The sequence below is a fragment of the Bidens hawaiensis genome, unplaced genomic scaffold (assembly GCF_021521415.1).
Source record: "Bidens hawaiensis isolate Kalapana, Puna unplaced genomic scaffold, B.hawaiensis_p1.1 tig00020336_1, whole genome shotgun sequence".
In the NCBI taxonomy this organism is placed as follows: domain Eukaryota; kingdom Viridiplantae; phylum Streptophyta; class Magnoliopsida; order Asterales; family Asteraceae; genus Bidens; species Bidens hawaiensis.
In genome coordinates, this window is record NW_027493095.1 from 418,463 (window position 1) to 434,784 (window position 16,322).

The 16,322-nt window shown below is 36.8% G+C and overlaps 1 protein-coding gene across 1 annotated transcript; it reads right to left on the bottom strand.

Moving 5' to 3' along the window:
• Positions 1–2,613: 2,613 nt before the first annotated feature.
• On the bottom strand, positions 2,614–8,431 carry LOC143560465 (ER membrane protein complex subunit 8/9 homolog). Its single transcript, XM_077048762.1, has 5 exons — positions 8,181–8,431; positions 7,969–8,115; positions 6,166–6,225; positions 2,925–3,088; positions 2,614–2,840 (listed from the first exon to the last, which is right to left on the bottom strand). Exons 1-5 carry the CDS (start codon positions 8,391–8,393, stop codon positions 2,810–2,812), a joined length of 615 nt encoding a protein of 204 aa, XP_076904877.1. The 5' UTR covers positions 8,394–8,431; the 3' UTR covers positions 2,614–2,809.
• Positions 8,432–16,322: the final 7,891 nt, after the last annotated feature.

The following is a 16,322-nucleotide window of genomic DNA, read 5'->3' on the forward strand; positions in this document are numbered from 1 at the left end:
AATTCTTTAAGATTGTTAACGATTAAAAATAACTCCGAAAGAACCAAGGGACTTGTCGGATAATACGTTCCCGATAGTTTCGTAGTTGATGTTTTAAAAACTTCAAGAAAAGTCGATAAGTCATTGATAATTTCCCATTTCTCATTTGAAAAGGGGATTGCCAAATCATTCTCGGCAAGACTAGAATGAAACATTTGTAAAGTTTCTCTTTGTTTCAAAGCACTTTGAAACATTATGCAAGTGGAATTCCATCGATGAGGTACATCCCAATTAGCTCCCAAAGCTTTTCTTCCCGTATCTTTACAAAATTTTCTATAATCCATTTGTCTTTTTTTACTTTTCTTAAAAACATCATGTAGCATTACTCTAAAATCGTTTATAACCGATGTAACCTCATCCGAAGCAAGTCCGTCTTGCACGATTAAATTAATGATATGTGCAACACACCTTGAGTGAAAAAATACACCATTGCAAATCGGCGTATATTTTAATTTTAATTTATCAACCGCCGATGTATTATTCGACGCGTTATCAAATGCAATTGAAAATATTTTATTTTCTAGTTTATAAGTTTTTATAACATAATCTAAAATTTCAAACAAATTATCTCCCGTATGTGGATACTCAAAGAGTTCGAAAGCAATGGTGCGTTTCATCATTTCCCACGATGACGGGTCTACCCAATGAGCGGTGACACAAAGATAAGATTCGGGTAGACCATGTGGAGCCGATCAAACATCACTAGTTAAGTTTATTCCCGTATTTATATTTTCAAAATATGCAATTAGTACCTCTTTGGCCTTCTTCCACAATTTTAAACAATAACGTTTAAGAGTATGACGACTTACGTGAGTGTATTGTGGTTGAAGCGTATCTCGAATCATGGCGGTTAAGCGAGGGTTGTCGAAGTGGCTAAACGGCAAAGCTTCTTGAATCACAAACTTTGCCATACGATCTTGAACTCGATCAATTTGGTATGTAAATATTCTGCCTTCACTATCCATTTGCGTTTGTTGCGACTCGACGTTCTGTTTCAACGCCCTGCAATACGGTCTTTCGATGTGTTTCTTCAAATTTGAATTCGAAAGTGGGTTTAAATAAATCCCACAAAACTTGCACCGAGCCTTCAATGAATGGTCACTCAATTCAACCAAATCCCAATTGCACCAAATCTTTTGATTACGATCATGAGGTACAATACGAACGAAACTTGGTCCGGCGGTGGAACCTTGACCAACCGATGATTGTGAGGCAGCCATAACAACAAATATGAATATAGAAGAAGAGAAAACAAGAGATTAGAGAACTCAGAACGTTGTAATAGCGTTTTTTTGTATTTTTTTGCGTTCGGGTTTGCGTTTTGAGTGTTGTGATGAACCCATTACACCAAATACCTATTTATACTAGTAGTGGGGTGTTTGGGGAGCCAAAAAAACGGCCATTTTTGACCCCAACGGTCAAAAAACGGCCATAAAACCGTTTCCCAACGGCTAGAACCGGTTCCGAACAGGTTCCGGTCGAACCGGTTCCGGTTCGGTTCCGGTTCCTACCCGGTCCACCTCCAAAAATGTCAAACCGGTCCCGGATCGTCGGGTTGAAACGGAACCGAACCGGTTCCTACGAAAAACGGGTAGAAACCGGACCGAACCGGTTCCAGGAACCGGTTTTGTTGTCCACCTCTAGTCACAATTGTCACCCCTAATAAAAAGCTTTTGCCACACCATGTTAAAAAAATGATTAATAAGTGGTGTTTGGTTAAGGATTAAAATCTTTAAACCACAATAAAAAAAACGTTGTCAGGGTGAAAATGCGCGTCTATTTTTAATATAACAATACACTCACAAATTGATGTAATATCATCAAACAAAAATGATTTTTGTAACCAAACACGAATAACACCCCCAGAGCATTATACAAAACTGGTATACAATTGTAAAATTATATTTTCCCTTTTAACGAAGAAAAATATAAAAACTACTCAAACCTCCATCACTTCCTCACTTTCTTCCCGAACGCCTCTATCTTTCAGAGGGTCAGCAATTTCTTGCACGACCAGAAGACGACACAAAAACAAAATCTTAATTGATTAGCACGACACAATACTGGTATTAAAAAACAGGCGTGGGAATACATAGGAATATGAACTATTTAGTGGCACAAAAGGTGAATATGGTATTCCTGCACGACCATAACATGACACAAAAACAAAATTTTAATCGACTAACACGACCCAATACCCAAATTAAGAAACTTACTTGAGGGTACAAAAGAATATGAACTATTTAGTATGATAAGGAAGCAAAAAGTTGTTTCATAGTATATCCAACATTCATGAGGTTAGGAAGGGTGGAAAGACACATGGTAATGTTGCAGATAGAGCATAACACATTGAGCTGCAGCATGATGACCAGACGTCATCATAAAAGGAGTCGTTGAGGCTTGTGATGAAATGACAACACAGTGCAATAAGTGATTCGGTGTTTATCTAAGAGGTGAAGTTTGGTATTTTGGCTTGTTGAGTTTGCTTCAGGCTTGGCTCTGGTTTTGTTCTTCTGTGGTCCTCTTAACAGATAACATTATGAAAACATATCAAAAGAGAACTTGATGGCCAGCTTGCTTGTAAGTTCTACTCTCTTTTAAGACATAACGCAGCATTGTTCCAGATACAGTAAAAAAAAGTCAATCTTTGTTCGAGTCAAACTCAATAAATCAAAATTAAACACAAAGGTTACACAAGACGGAGAAAGGAGACGCGTTGAAGAGTTTTGATCTATCTTTGGTTGCCAATAACCACAGCCAAATTGGAATGTCACTTAAACAGTTCAGAATTCAACCAATCCCTGCAAAAAGATTTTTTTTGTTTATCAAAAGTTTCACCAACTTTTATAATCTTAAGTTGTTTGAAAGTCGTGTTCGTTACTTACTTGCTTATGTCATCAAGGTGGTCATCAAAGTCGACAACATCATTCCATTTCTCTAATGAAATAAAATCCAACAGGACAATGTTGGCAGACGCCTCCTTGGTGGTCAACCGCGTGTTCCCATTTGACTCTAGTTTCCAACTTTTAGATGAGTCGCGTGTATAAAGCTGATATAAACAGAAAATAAACATAATTTTACAAGATTGCAACTGATGTAAGAACAAAGTCCAAATTATTCAGATGCAGCAATCACAAGTTTGTTTGAAGTACTTGGATGGAACATAACTATGTATGCATTCTTTTCGGTTTAACAAGCCTTCAACCGTGCTTTTGAAGAAACAAAAAACCAATGTAATGAACATTTTAAAAAAGTTTGAATTCTAACGTATACTTCTATGATACTGCAGTAAAATGATAAAATATGTTACAGCAACAACCAAACCCAATAAATCCCCCAATAGCAAAGCTACTGATACTTGGTTTAAAAAAACGTTAGGCTCAAGGCGTTTTGGTTCAAAAATCCGAAGCGCTAAGCGCTAGGCACGAAGCGAGAGCTTCACGTATGTGAGGCGCTCAATTTAAAAATTACTAAAAATTAATTATACATGACATATTCTACTGGAAAATCAATCATAAAGATAAAACATATTTGTAAAACTATACATGGATAATACCATAGTCACGGGAAACGTGATATCACCTGCGATTTTCGTTCCGGATCGCCTGTACCGGAAACGGGTACAAAATAGTACCGATCGCTACGGAAACGCGATCTGGATCGGAGAAATTGACCGTTCCCAATTTTTTCTAAGAATTGTGCAGTTTTCATCTAATTCTCGTTTTGGGTTATTGAAATCTGTGTTTGGGATCGCGAAAAAACGCGTACCGGCAGCAACAGGGGATTTGAGGCTGCCAGAGATGAAGTTTAAGAACGAAAACGGCGGACATTAAGAATGAAATTAGGGTTACTCTGCACTTTAATGTCATTTATATTTAAAATTCACATTTTTACCCTTATAGTTTGAATTTTTATTGAAGTTTACCATTCACTTTCTACATATATGTTATTGATATGTTAAAACATAAACAAAGCTAACTTAAAAGTTAAATTTTAGTTAACATATGTTAAAAACATATAAAAATTATTACAAAAAATATAATTAACGTGTTTTGTATATGTTATGATGTACCATACTATATGGTACACCGTACCGCGTACCGAATTGGCGTTCCGAATGAACCTACCCCCCTCGTACCGAATTTTTGACATCCACGAACCGCGTACCAGTTTCCGTATCACGTACCGGACCGTACCACGATCCATGTGACTATGCTTAATACGTAGGTTAAACATTATAAAAACATACTTAGAAGTTGCAAAACACTTAAATTCTTAGTAAAAAGTAAAAGGTATAGTAAAAAGTAATAGTGAAGAAAAATACCTCTTGAGGCATAAACATGTGTGTAATAATTAGGTAAGTTTGAACCAATTAAAAGATGGTAGTAATAACTGAGGAGAAGATAAACTTGAAACGTCTAGAAGGTTAACATTTGGAGAATATAAACTTTGAATATGAAAATTAAAGAGTGGTTTGAATTAAAGATAGAGTTATAAATATAAATAATACGGTTGGGTAATGTTTTATAGATGAGCCCCAACGTTAATATTTTAAGCAGATGGGCCCAAACAGTTACATTTTCAATCTAATTTAGACTGCATCACATGAGGCGCTGCCTCAAATGCCTCACGCCTCACCAACTAATGCGTCGCCTCAAGGTGCCTCACGTATTTTCTCGCCTTACGTAAAATAAGGCGTTTTCAAAAACGCCCCGAGCGCCTCACGCCTCAGGCACGCCTTTTTAAACCAAGTACTGATAGGGTCTGGGGAGGGTAAGATGTAGGCAAGCCTTACCTTTATCCCTGGGGATAGAGAGGCTGCTTCCAGAGAGACCCCCGGCTCAAAAAACACGCAACATATAGATATACAAAAACATGAGGTCTGTGTGTGCGCGTTTGCGTGTATATCAGCTACCAATAAAACTATATGTGGTGAAACACTGCGTGGTAAAAATAGACATATAAGACATCAAAAAACATGTAACATAGATACAAGGAGATAATAACATGCAAAATCAACATAACGTTTAGGCAAAAAGCCCCTACGACCCACCTAATTGTGCATTTACCTAAAAGTCTTTTATCCTAATCCTACATCTCAACGAACTCCTATAATAGACCATGTCCTCAAAGAGGTGCAACCCTAGAAAATCTTGCCCAATTCGCTTGTACCAAGTCAATTTAGGTCTGCCTCTACTCCTCTTTCCCTCCACAATGAGTGTTTCCACCGCTCTGATGGACTCTGTCATGATCTGCCTCCCCTTCACATGCCCAAACCATCTCAATCTCCCCTCTTTTATCTTATATGATATACCAACTACTCCCAACCTCTCCCTAAAAACCTCTTTTTTATCCGGTCTAAAAGTTAATATTATCATATCATGAACAAATAAATCGGCATGTTACAAGAGGACAAGTTGCATACACATTCTACCAATGGTAGTTTACTTTAACCAATCCAACTAGACAATTACTTTTTTTTTCAAACGAAATAAACAAACAATATTAGTAATCAACTCATCATCGTCCAAGAAATTACACACAGGAAAATGTAGATCACATGTGATATTATACATCAAGAACAGAAGCAACAACAGGTTGTAATAGGGGTGGAAATGGTTGACACAACCCTGACTCGACACGAAAAAACAGGTTTTGGGTCAACTAACACGACCAATTTAAAAAATGGGTCGGGTTCAGGTACATTTTTATTTATGTTTAATAAACAGGTAATTACATTTTTATTTATGTTTAATTCGTTTTCTATTTTTTTGAGTATACACTTGTAATTTCCAATACATTTTCAAGATTTTTAATATTTTTCAAAAAATCAATAAAAAAAAATCATATTACTCGTATCAGTCTACCGACCCCAAATTATATCAATTTTTATTTTTAACTAATTTTTGAAAAATGGGCTTTATGGATCGTGTTTGGGTCGACCCGAATTTATGTGTGTGCGAGTTAGGGTCGAAATCTTTGACATGAATATTAACATGGGCCGGGTTCGGGTTGCACATTTCAGCCCATTAACCCACCAACCCGCTAACCAAAAATAAAAACCCATGTGCATACACGAAAGAGAATAAAACTCAATCATAACATTTGATTAATCAACGATCATACCTGCATTACAGGAGCCATATCCTTCTTGTTTTGTAAAGCCCCAAGCTTTTTATTTTCTAGCTGTGGAATAAATATGTAAAAAGATTAATAAAGACTGTACTATACAACTTAACATACCATAATATTATTACTGAGGGTTAATCCAAACTCAGTAAATGTTTACAGAGACAGTTCCAACTTTAAACATATTTTCATCCGTTAGCTTTTTGATAACTAGGAATATACATATGTAGAGGTGGCAATGTGAGTGGGTTGGGTTGGGTTGGGTTGGATTTGGATGATGGGTCAGGATGATTCCTAGTTTTTTTTTGTTTTTTTTTTGTAAGCTTTTTGATTGCATTTCTCTTTTCTTTTTTAGTTTTGGTCAGTTTTTCGGTGTCATATCGGGTTTTTTGTATAGTTTTGATCATTTTTATATATCGGTTGAGTTTCGTTTCAGTTTTTTTGTTTCGTTTTGGTCGGTTCGGTGTTTTTGATTCGTTTTGATCCGGTTTTTAAATTGCATTTAGTTTTTTTATGTTTCCTTTTGGTCAGTTTTTCAGTTTCAATTCAGTTTTTTTGTTTCGTTTCGGTCGTTTTTTTATTTCAGTTCAGTTTCGTTTCGGTCGTTTTTCTATTTCAGTTCAGTTTCGTTTCGGTTTTTTTGTTTCGTTTTGGTTGGTTCAGTGTTTTTGTTTTGTTTTGGTCAGCTTTTCAGTTGCATTTCGCTTTTTTTTTGTTTCGTTTTGGTCGTTTTTCTATTTCAGTTCAGTTTCGTTTAAGTTTTTTTGTTTCGTTTTGGTCGGTTCAGTGTTTTTGTTTTGTTTTGGTCAGCTTTTCAGTTGCATTTCGCTTTTTTTTTTGTTTCGTTTTGGTCGTTTTTCTATTTCAGTTCAGTTTCGTTTAAGTTTTTTTGTTTCGTTTTGGTCGGTTCAGTGTTTTTGTTTTGTTTTGGTCAGCTTCTCAGTTGTATTTCGCTTTTTTTGTTTTGTTTTGGTTGTTTTTCTATTCCGGTTCAGTTTCGTTTTGGTTTTTTTGTTTCGTTTTGGTCGTTTTTCAATTTCAGTTCAGTTTCGTTTCGGTTTGGTTGGTTCGGTGTTTTTGTTTTGTTTTGGTTAGCTTTTCACTTGCATTTCGCTTTTTTTTGTTTCGTTTTGGTCAAGTTTTCGGTTTCATATCAGGTTTTTTGTTTCGTTTTGTTCGTTTTTCTATTTCGATTCGGTTTTGTCGATTCGGTGTTTTTGTTTAGTTTTGGTTAGCTTTTCGGTTGCATTTCGCTTTTTGTTTCGTTTTGATCAGTTTTTCGGTTTCATTCCGGATTTTTGTGTTTCATTTTGGTCGTTTTTCTATTTCAGTTCAGTTTGCTTTTTGTATTTTTGTTTCGTTTTAGTCGGTTCGAGGTTTTTGTTTCGTTTTGGTCGATTTTTGGGTTTCGGATGATTTTTGTTTCGCACATGATAGTTTGGGTATTTTGAATTAGATAAATTTTGGATAACATGGATATTTTGTTTAGACCCAATTTAACCTATAAATGAAACTCACTTGTATATTTCCAACCCATCCTGACCCACTTGAAGAATTTTTATGATCCATCCTAACCGATTTTACTTTTAAAGTTTATCCATCTTGACCCAAAACAATCCATTTGGGTTGGGTTTGCCACCCTTATACAAATGAGACTGCCGGATTCAAAGATATGACTGTCTATAGGCATTTCCTGAGTTTGGATTAACATGTCAAAATCCAATAACCCTATTATTAACAAATCAATTGCAATCTTAAACTGATCCTAATAAATTGAAGTTGAAATTGATCTGTGCATACCAGAAGCAGAGCAGCTTGGGGGAAATAGCGATAAACATGATCAGCAATATTCCTGGCAAGGGTACCGAGTTCGAGATCATCGAAGCGCTCATTGGCGTGGAAATAACCGACAATACTCAAACCCTGTGAGCTGAAATACTCCTCTATCTGTCAGTTAGACAGTTTCAAATCAGTCAATTTAAAAAAATAAATAAATAAATGATTAAAACTACCGTAATTAAGGCGATTTCGAGAGAAGGAAGAAGTCCGATCTGGGAAGAAGAGTGGAAGAGAAGGACGGATTCGGTGATTTCGACGACTTCGCCGGGGAGACGGCCGAGGAGGAGGCCGTTAACAGCAGAGGTTTTGTGGTTCAAGGCATGGAGGACGAGCTTGATGTAAGCGTTTTGATCGATCACGTATCTACACTCGCCGCCGGTACTCATTACGCAGGTAAGGTAGGGTTTTGCCTTTGGTCACTTTCTAAAAATAGGTGGAATATTCGGCTCAAATATTTACATATCGACACCCGGCCCGTTTAACCTTGTTTTCAAATTATTTATTTTCTTTTAATTTTATTTTAATTAAACTAAAGAGCATCAATAGACTTCATGCCCGTTCTAGCTGTTTATATCTATCCAACACGGGTATTCTTGCTGCAATGGATATACCACACAAAGAGAGTATGGCGGTTCAAGAGTATTTTGAGTGGTTTTGTGTTTACAGATGCTCGAAAAAAAACTAATTTCAAGCACTTAGGATGGCGATGAATTGAGTGATGGGCAAAAAGGAAGCAATTGAGGGGAATTCAAAAGTGATACGTGTGCATTTAAAGTAAAACGGGCATTTCGGGGCTAGAAAATGAGTTACGGAACCTATAATATATGAATTTTGGGGTTCTCGACGAGACACGTATGAAAATGAAATAAAAAATGTCGTAAGCCAACAGCTTCCAAACGTAGCCTACAGCCCCGCCGTAAGCTACTGTTAGGACATGAAATGTCACATGTATGTCCCCAGTTCTATCAGGTTGGTTCAACAAGAAACCAACGATCGTGAAACCAAGTTAACGTACTGAAAATGTCAAACGAAGCTGATTCGATCGAATCAGTCACTGATTTGATCGAACCAGATCTCATTCGATCGAATGGGTAACTCATTCGATCGAACCAGTTTTCGATATATAAACGTTACTTAAGAAATTTCACAAGGGCTTCTGAACAGAACACACACTCACGTAAATCACAGAACCAGCAGCCTCCAGAAACTCTCTCAAGCGTTCTTCGTGTTCTTGGTCGTTTCCTCCAATCCTAGGCGTCAAACACCTTTAGGAATCGTACCTACGTGTCCGTTGATCACCACCGAATCGCCGTGTTAGAGGATTCCGCACTCTAACACGTTGCCCCGTGAATCGTTGGGAAACCGAGTCCCGAATCGGTCCTACAAAGTGGTATCAGAGCTTAAGGTTCTTGATTCACGAAAGATTCGTGGTGATATTCGTGTTTTTCTTGTCAAAAACATATATTTTGCTTGAAAAATTTTCGAAAACAAGTGTTTTTGTTCTTGGTGTTCTTAGTGTTCTTATCAAAAACTCATAAAAAGTCATATATTTTGGTTTTTGATCTTAAAATTTGATGTTAAAAGTGTTAGTTTATTGATTTTCAATCAATTCTAATCATTTGTGTTCGGTTTACACGTCTAAATCATCAAATTTTTGTTCTTAAAATTTCGGGTTTTATCAAGAACATTCAAAGTGTTCTTCGTTTTTTAAATGTTTGATCCATATTTATGTGTTTGCTTGTTTGTTTAAGTGTTAAAACACTTAAAAGAGTCCTATTTTGCTTCTAAATCAATTAGGATTCGTGTTAGTGATTTTAAAATCGAAAATCTGGTCAAATCTTCTAAGTTTGGAAATTCCGAAAAACCCGATCGAACAAGTCGTATTTTTGGAACTCATTCGATCGAATAAGCCTTCTATTCGATCGAACTAGTTTGAATTTTGACTGAATTAGTTTTTCCCGCCGTGATTTGCGCCAAGTCCATTCGATCGAATCAAATTCATCCTTTCGATCGAACCTGCATCCAGTCGATCGAACAAGTCTCATATTCGATCCACCCATTCAATCTCTTTCTTATTCGACTGCCAGAACCCTTTCGATCGAACCGGACACTCATTCGATCGAACCTGTCACCTCATTCGCTCGAACAAGATCATATTCGATCGGATAAGCTTCAGAAGACCAGAACAGTGAATCAGTCAGACATTCGATTGAATCAGGACACATTCGATCGAATAAAGAACACATTCGATCGAATCAGAACACATTCGATTAAAAGGCTGATTTCTCAATACTTAGCAAATTTTCAATTATTTTTCAGTCTTTTCAAGTGAACTTTTTCACTAGAATTGACTGACACTTTTGTTACTAACGTTATTTGTTAAGTGTTTACAGATCAAAGTGTAAAACAAAGAAGCAAACATGTCTGCCAGTTCAAGTACAAACAAAAGGATCCAATCGATCCTTGAGAGTGATTCAGAATCTGGAAGCTTCAACAAGCCTCCAAAGTTGATGGCACTCAATGAGTTTACTACCTGGAAGACAAGATTCCAGATTCATATCACAGGTGTGAATCCTGGACTATGGGAAGCGGTTCAGACAACGTGGGTGCATCCTACAAACGATGATGGTGAAAGCCTGAGCTACTTTAGGCTGTCAGAAGAACAAAAGATAGCCTTTGATGCTGAGAAGAAAGCCTTCTCTTTACTGTCTCAAGCTCTCTCCAGCGATCTCTTCCATCAATTTAACCAGTTCACAACAGCGTCAACTCTTTGGAACGCACTGGTAGAACGATGCGAAGGATCTGAGTCACTTAAAGAAATTCACGCACGGGAGCTAAAGCGTGAATTTGATTTGTTTGGTCCAGAATCCGGCGAAGACATTGAATCGTAGCTGTCAAGAGAGAAAGGGGGGTTGAATACTTTCAACGTATTACTGATTTGAAGACCCTTCCTACTCATGATCTGAACCATCTGAATTATCTTGATCTGCTATACGCCAACTCATCTCCATTTGCCACGTATTATCAGAATGTGTTGCGAAAAGAGTACAACACAAAATGGAAGATGATCACACCACAAAGGCCGAAGAGATATCTAAGAAAAAAGGAGATCGATCCGATCACCAACAGGCCAAAAGTTATTTTGAAGTACATGCCACCACTCACAATGAAGAAGATTCCTCTTAGAAAGATGAAGCAGGACTTCTACAAATCATTCAGGCATTGGTACTATGATGGAAGACTGCATGAGGCAGTTATTGTGCTCAATGACTATGGAAACTGGAGCACAATTCGTATTTTTGATCCAATGTGGCTCACAAATTTGTCAAAGGAGGATGTCTATACGTTGTACAAGACAGAGATTCTTTACGCTCCCGAAGACATAGAGCAAGCGTTAACGTACAGAAATGTCATTAGGATTTGCTTTGCCTATGACATACATGCAGGATCAAATTGGAAAGAACAACAGAAGAAGTATGCCCAAGAAACTGAAGATTAATTGTCATGTCTATCATTTATCTTGTTTCTTATTGTAATTCAAAGTTAAATCTTCTGGTTGTAATTGTTTTGAATTGAATGAAATATGATTTGGAATATTGTGATAGATTATGCTTTAATGTCTATTTTGCAAATCTAATACAATTGTGCTTAAATGTTAATCCAAAATTCCAATTGACAGCGTCTCAGGATATGCGGAACCTATGGTAAGTCTGACTGACTGTACCATTTGGTAAAGAGAGAACTCCATGAAGAAAGGAGTTTGTGGATGCAACGTATGCACCACTAGTTTTGAGAAAAGAGAGAGGGAGATAACTCCAAGGGGGAGTTACGGTCGAGCAAGAGAACTCGATTGGTTACAAGCAAATAGAACTGGCTCCAAGGGGGAGTTTGTTAGGACATGAAATGTCACATGTATGTCCCCAGTTCTATCAGGTTGGTTCAACAAGAAACCAACGATCGTGAAACCAAGTTAACGTACTGAAAATGTCAAACGAAGCTGATTCGATCGAATCAGTCACTGATTCGATCGAACCAGATCTCATTCGATCGAATGGGTAACTCATTCGATCGAACCAGTTTTCGATATATAAACGTTACTTAGGAAATTTCACAAGCGCTTCTGAACAGAACACACACTCACGTAAATCACAGAACCAGCAGCCTCCAGAAACTCTCTCAAGCGTTCTTCGTGTTCTTGGTCGTTTCCTCCAATCCTAGGCGTCAAACACCTTTAGGAATCGTACCTACGTGTCCGTTGATCACCACCGAATCGCCGTGTTAGAGGATTCCGCACTCTAACACGTTGCCCCGTGAATCGTTGGGAAACCGAGTCCCGAATCGGTCCTACAGCTACAATGACCAGGCTGTAGTTTACGACATGGTTTTACGGGAATTCTGTATTTTCTTCTTTTTCTTCCATATTTAAGTTGGGATAAACCTTAAATCGAGTATTCTTCATATCCTATCGTCCTTCGGCGATTTTGGAGTCATCATACACCATCTGAACACCTACTAAGCATCACAATCATCCATGTCATCATACGTTCAACAATCAATGAAGCTATTCAAGATCGTGATGCAAGGCTAAATCCTTGGTAACCATCGACGGGAGTAGGGTTGTGTTTGTATCAAGAATTTTGGTGTTCTAAACCTCGGTATTGGATTTGGATTTGGGTTTGATTAACCATTTGGTTAGTTAACTTATGATGTTTTCGTAATTGAATGCTTTGAAGCTTTATCAATTAATTGACTTGTGGTTAACAACTTTTAGGATTAGGTTCTTAGAGTCATTAACCCGTTTATCTTTAAACATAAAGTCGAGTGCATTTATCAAACCTTAAAACTGGTCATCAATTAGGTTATTATTCATCAAAACCAATTGTTCGGATTTAGTTATGTCAATCGGTAAGGTCAAATATCTAATCTTTTGATCATTGGCATAAGCAAACGGGTTTTCCTATAAGGTTAATCAATTGGTCTAGTTTGCTTCATAACCTGAAACCTGGGGTTGGTTATTTTCTCAAATTGCCAACACTAAAAGTAACAATGTCATCACTTAACAAATCATTCAAATCATTTGACATCGTCTTTCTGCCTAATATAATTAGTTAGCAATTATTAAACTTGATTAGCATTTTCCACGTATTCCCTGTGGATTCGACACCTTACATGCCCTTGCTAGTAAAGGAATTTTATAAATGTTTTTTATTGACCTTTCGACATGGATCAAAATGGCACCGTTGTCGGAGAATTAACGCACAAAGTGATACTTTAGTGTTTTATTTACTTTAAGTTTTATTATATTTTTGTTAGTTTTACGCTCGGTATTTGTGTGCCCTATGTGTGCAGGTAACCGAGGATGACGTGGAATTGGGTCTATGATCCACATGAGGATATAAAGTCGTGGAGGAGGATGACTCGTACCATCCACATTCATATCATGAACCACCTTCAACATACTCTTAAGGCTTCCACGAGTCAGCTAATTGTCACAACATGTAGTATTGAAATTATTCACCACCTCCACTAAATTATCAACGTTATTATGAGTTAAGTGAATATGATAGTGATGCACATGAAACTCTAACTTTTGTAAGTTACCAAGAGGAGGAAGACAATTATTATGATGAGTACTCCCGACCAATATACGAAGAAGTCCCTCAATATTATAATCATGGTGGTATATATCAAAGGAATTATCAGTAAGATCAAGAAGATTCCTCGGGTAACAAAGAACAGTCTATGAAAGATGTTATGGATTTTCTAAAGGAGATGAAGAAAGATCAAGAAGCTCAGAATAAAGCTTTAAATCAAAGGTTAGAGCTTTAGGAAACGTCTAATTCTACCCAAGATGAACTATGAGTCAACTATTAGAAGAGGTGGCCTAAATTAAAGGAGAACGATAGAAGTTGGCTAGTGGTGTCGTGGCTGATGATGAAGTGAAATATGTGGAGGCTATTGATCTTTTAAAGAATGAAGCTGAAGATGAGGTTGTGGAGAGTAATAGAACACCGACTCTATCAATTTCTAAAGAGCCATTGAATGTAGCAGTTGGGTTTGATGGCTATGGTAATGTATAGGGAGAGGGTTCAAATCTTTTGGGGCATGAAGTTAAAATTTTAGACCCGATTGAAGTCATATCAACCTTTGAAGAGCCTAGGATTAAAGTAGCCTAGGTGAATCCTAATTGTTCTCTTACAATAATCACACCAATAAGCGAACTTGGGGGGAATGGTTCAAGCTCAAGGAAAAGGAAGGTGGGTTTGAAAGTCCTTGAACAAAACATGGTGAAATGGGCCCATATTAGTTCTATTAACGTGTCCACCACAAGAAAGTAAATCTGGTAAAAACAACTCAAGTACCGAGCATACACGTGAAACTCGATGGGCAAATTCTAGGTTCGGCCCCAATCAACATTTGATACTACAAGCATAGGCAAGAATGTTTGGGCTTGACGTGTTAACTATCGGGAATATATTTGAAACTCTAAAGGTAAATGTGGGTTCACACCAGCCCGTATTGGTTCATTAGGCATGTTGATCACGAAAGAGGAAGCACAACCTTGGCACCTTAACCACCGAGCATACGCGGGAAACTCGGTAGGAAAATGTGCCATTAGACCACCATGACTGCAAAAGGAGGTAACGGTCTGGCTGAAGACCTTAACAAAAACTTAGTGCTAACTAGGAGACAACCCGACCTTTTATTTTGTTTTGTTTTTCAGTATTTTATTTTTTCTTTTTCTGTGTTACTTTATAATTTGTGTTTAGCAGTCATAGTAAACCCCAAGTGTGCGGAAGCTTATGGTGGTCTAGTCAAGATTCGGTGGAATATATATTGTCATATCAGTTAAAGGAATGCGGGTCTAGGTTGCAACAGTATTCATTAGCAATACTCCTTTGACAAAAGGGATTCTAATAAGGTGTATGTGCCTCTTTCCTTTACTTTGGTTGTTAAAATATTTAAGTTCCCATGTACCACACTCAATTTTTCACTAAAAGTTAAATTGGGGACAATGTAATGTTTAAGCTTGGGGATGCGGGAAAGAAACTTCTGAGTTATTAAAAATGTAATACCCCGGTTTTGAGCAGAATACGCCCAGGTGTAACGTACAGATCACTTATAAGCTCGTAACACTTTTAAAGCGACAATAATTATAACTATTTCATTTCACAACGTAAAATGTACATAATTATTCATAAAAAAAGACTTCAGCGAAACAATAAATAAGTTCTTTATTCAAATTACCTAAGGTGTATTAATTATCTTCATCCTTAGCACACAATCGATTCAACCTATAGCACATTGAAAATATATATTTCTCAACAATTAAGTTGGCGAGTTTTCATAAGTTTTTGCGTACACACATACACACACACACACACACACATATATATATAAAGGCACGATTCAACATTCGTAATGAAATAAATATTCAAGCGTAAAGTAAATGAAATCAATTAATGTCGTCCTCCGTTCCTTTAGCCGAGACCATGGTAACGGGGGAAATGAGAACCACTTACGAAACAACCGAAGTTGTAACGTTAGATGGCGCAGGTACGTCCCGTTGGACCTTCCCACTATGTATGTGTTGCGTACCTTCCACCATAAGAATCGTAAACACGTTGCAAGCAAGTTCACGTATTATCATAAAAAATATTCAAGAGTAATATTATATGTACGATAATTGGGAATCGGTTTATAAACAAGCACATAACTAAAGGAATAAAACGTGTGACATGCTACACCTCAAAAATATTAAAAGCGTTAAAATAGGGTTGTGAATTAACTCACTTGTAATGAGGAATATGGTAACGAGGAGACAATAATGATTAGAGCAAACTAGTTGGTCCACCGAGAAGTCCCGACAATTTGTCCTAATTTTTAAAAGTATAACCAACATAAACATCCTAACGAGATAAAATAAAAGAAAAACATGAAACACAATATGACGGGTTTATAACGGATTTAGGGATCGTTAAAGGGTTTATTATATTTTATAGAATATTTGGTAAAAGTGTAATTAAAATTTTATTAGTTTAATTATTTTAATAAAACGGAATCTATAAGGTTAACTATTTATAATATAAATACCAAGTTATATATATATGTATGTATTTATGTATATAAGAAAACATTTTAAGACCGAGATGACAAAAACATGTACTAACACAAGGACAATTCAAAGTTTTAAACCAACATGCACCGGCCATCTGAGCCGGTGTAACTTGATTAGAACGTAAGAACAAATATATATGTATATGTATATATATATACCTATATAGGGGATGGATCTTGCGAGAAGTAATATTACA